Source organism: Octopus bimaculoides, chromosome 12 (assembly GCF_001194135.2).
Source record: "Octopus bimaculoides isolate UCB-OBI-ISO-001 chromosome 12, ASM119413v2, whole genome shotgun sequence".
Taxonomy (NCBI): Eukaryota; Metazoa; Mollusca; class Cephalopoda; order Octopoda; family Octopodidae; genus Octopus; species Octopus bimaculoides.
The window spans coordinates 43,870,020-43,872,227 of NC_068992.1; the positions used below are offsets into that span (position 1 = coordinate 43,870,020).

The window sequence follows — 2,208 nt, forward strand, 5'->3', positions numbered from 1 at the left end:
GTTGTGTGTCGATAAGCCAGCTGGAGGAGATGTCCTCCTGGGGCTAAAAGCAACAGTAACATCCACCCCTAGGGGTCAGCCACACTTAAGTGGCAATATACTACACTTTATCGTGCAGTTACTGTTAATACTTCATTTAGAGAATTAACTTTGCTTATATATATATATATATATATATATGATATATATATATTCTTCTCTGGTCTTCTAACTTATTAATTTGATACTTATTGTTTACATCAGTATTTATTGCATAGTTCAGAGGCAGACAAATGAAAAGAGCCTTAAGTTCAATTCCTTATAGATGAATATTTTCAAGTTCTTTGCATCCAAGTTTATGTTCAAATATATAGAATGTATACTAAGGAAGCCAAGTGTAACATAAATCTTGCCTTCCTGAGACAGCTGTCAAGTGAAGACATTACAAATTTTTTTACATTTTTCCTTCTTTTCAGAATGAATGCTATGTCATTGCTGTAATTAAATACCTGTTTAAGTTTGTTTCTTTTAAAATAGAATGATTTTTGATGACATGGGTATATTAGTATATTTGTGTGTGTGTTTTAATTTACTTACCTCATAGACCATAGGGTGAGGAAGCTGAATATATCTTGGCTTTTCTGCAATACCTAATTTAAATGTTGTTTCAAAGCATCTGGGATCCTTTGAAGCTGCTATTGCCTTCTTTTGTCCCTTGTTAAAAATAATGTAAACTGAAGTGCGGTTAACCTGAGGATAACAAGCTTTTACATCCCATATTGTGGCATGAGTGTCTGGCAAATAGAAAAAAGGGAAACAAATTTATCAATTTAACTCTGTAATATTTAAAACATTTAAAGACTTTTACAGAGTGGAAAGTTAGTCTACTTTTCTATTCTAGTATTCTGTGGCCAGGCTGGTACACCATTATAATAATGCAATGGAAACTAGTACAGAACATTGAAATTGTTTTGAAAAGAATATGAGAACATGAATAATCATGTGAATTTGAATTATTTACTCATTTTGTCTAAAGAAATGTTGTTGTTTTTTTACATGTTTTGTTCATGAATCAGACTTAAATTTGAATCTAATTCTTTTTTTTTTAACAACATCCGCTCTAATTTCATTACAGAGTGGTTGATGTTAAAGTAGTAGAAAAAATTACTTAATCACTATGACCAAAGTTATTTCTACCATTGTCTTCTACATTTCAATATTCTTTCCATCAATGCTAAAATGCAAAAGAAAACAAAAAAGGAAGTTAGAATGCTCTCAACAAAAGAACAATTTCTCAAATGAAACTTCACCCCACTATCACCATCATTATTATTATCATCCTTGCCATCATCATCCTCATCACCACCACTTCCATCATCAACACCACCACCATCATCGATTTAATGTACACTTTTCCATGCTTGCATAGATTTTCTGAAGCAGATTTTATATGGTCATATGCCCTTCTTGTCACCAACCCTCCCGTTTTCATATATATATATATATATATATATATGGTCCTTTCTCTGTGTTTACTTGTCCTGTTTTCTATTTTTTCTCTCATTGTTTCTGTGTTTCCTGTTGTTGCACAGTTGGTGATGTCCTATACCCATATATGCATTATATATATATATATATATATAGGGAGAATTCACAAAGACAGGTGGTGTAGATAACAAACAGATGTATTAGTATAACGCTCGGGAAGTGAAAAAATCTTTAACGTTTCGAGCCTACGCTCTTCCACAGAAAGGAACACAGAAAGAAACAAGGAGAGAAAATAAAGAATGTGTAGTGGCTAGTGATTAGTTATTATTTTTTAATTGAATGCCACACATCCATTTCCAAGTAAGTTCATTTTCACCCTTTTGATGAGCCTCTACTCTATACTGTTTTCATTCTCCATCCTTTTCTAATTCCCTTTTTCTCCTCCTCCCTCTTTCACCATTGTCTATCTGTCTGTCTCTCTCTCTCCCTCTTTTGCTTTTTCTCCCTCTTGTTGCTCACATGTAACTATTGTCCACCTTTCTTTTCCTCACATAACCATTCTTTTCTACTCTAGGTACAAGGCCCGAAATTTCTGGAGGAGGGGCCCAGGTGATTAGATCAACCCAGTACACAACTGGTACTTAATTTATCGACCCTGAAAGGATGAAAGGCAAGGTCGACCTCGGCAGAATTTGAACTAGTTTCAGAATTTATTGCTCTTCATCAGTCTGGAGTAGCACA

The 2,208-nt window shown here is 33.8% G+C and overlaps 1 protein-coding gene across 2 annotated transcripts in view; it reads right to left on the reverse strand.

Moving 5' to 3' along the window:
- The window catches only part of LOC106873066 (uncharacterized), a 38,338-nt gene that overhangs the window by 26,103 nt on the left and 10,027 nt on the right, over positions 1 to 2,208 (reverse strand). For both annotated transcript variants that reach the window (XM_014920294.2, XM_014920285.2), the window contains exon 3: positions 577 to 773. In XM_014920294.2, the coding sequence (XP_014775780.1) occupies positions 577 to 773 (197 nt within the window). The remainder of the gene's footprint in view (positions 1 to 576; positions 774 to 2,208) is intronic.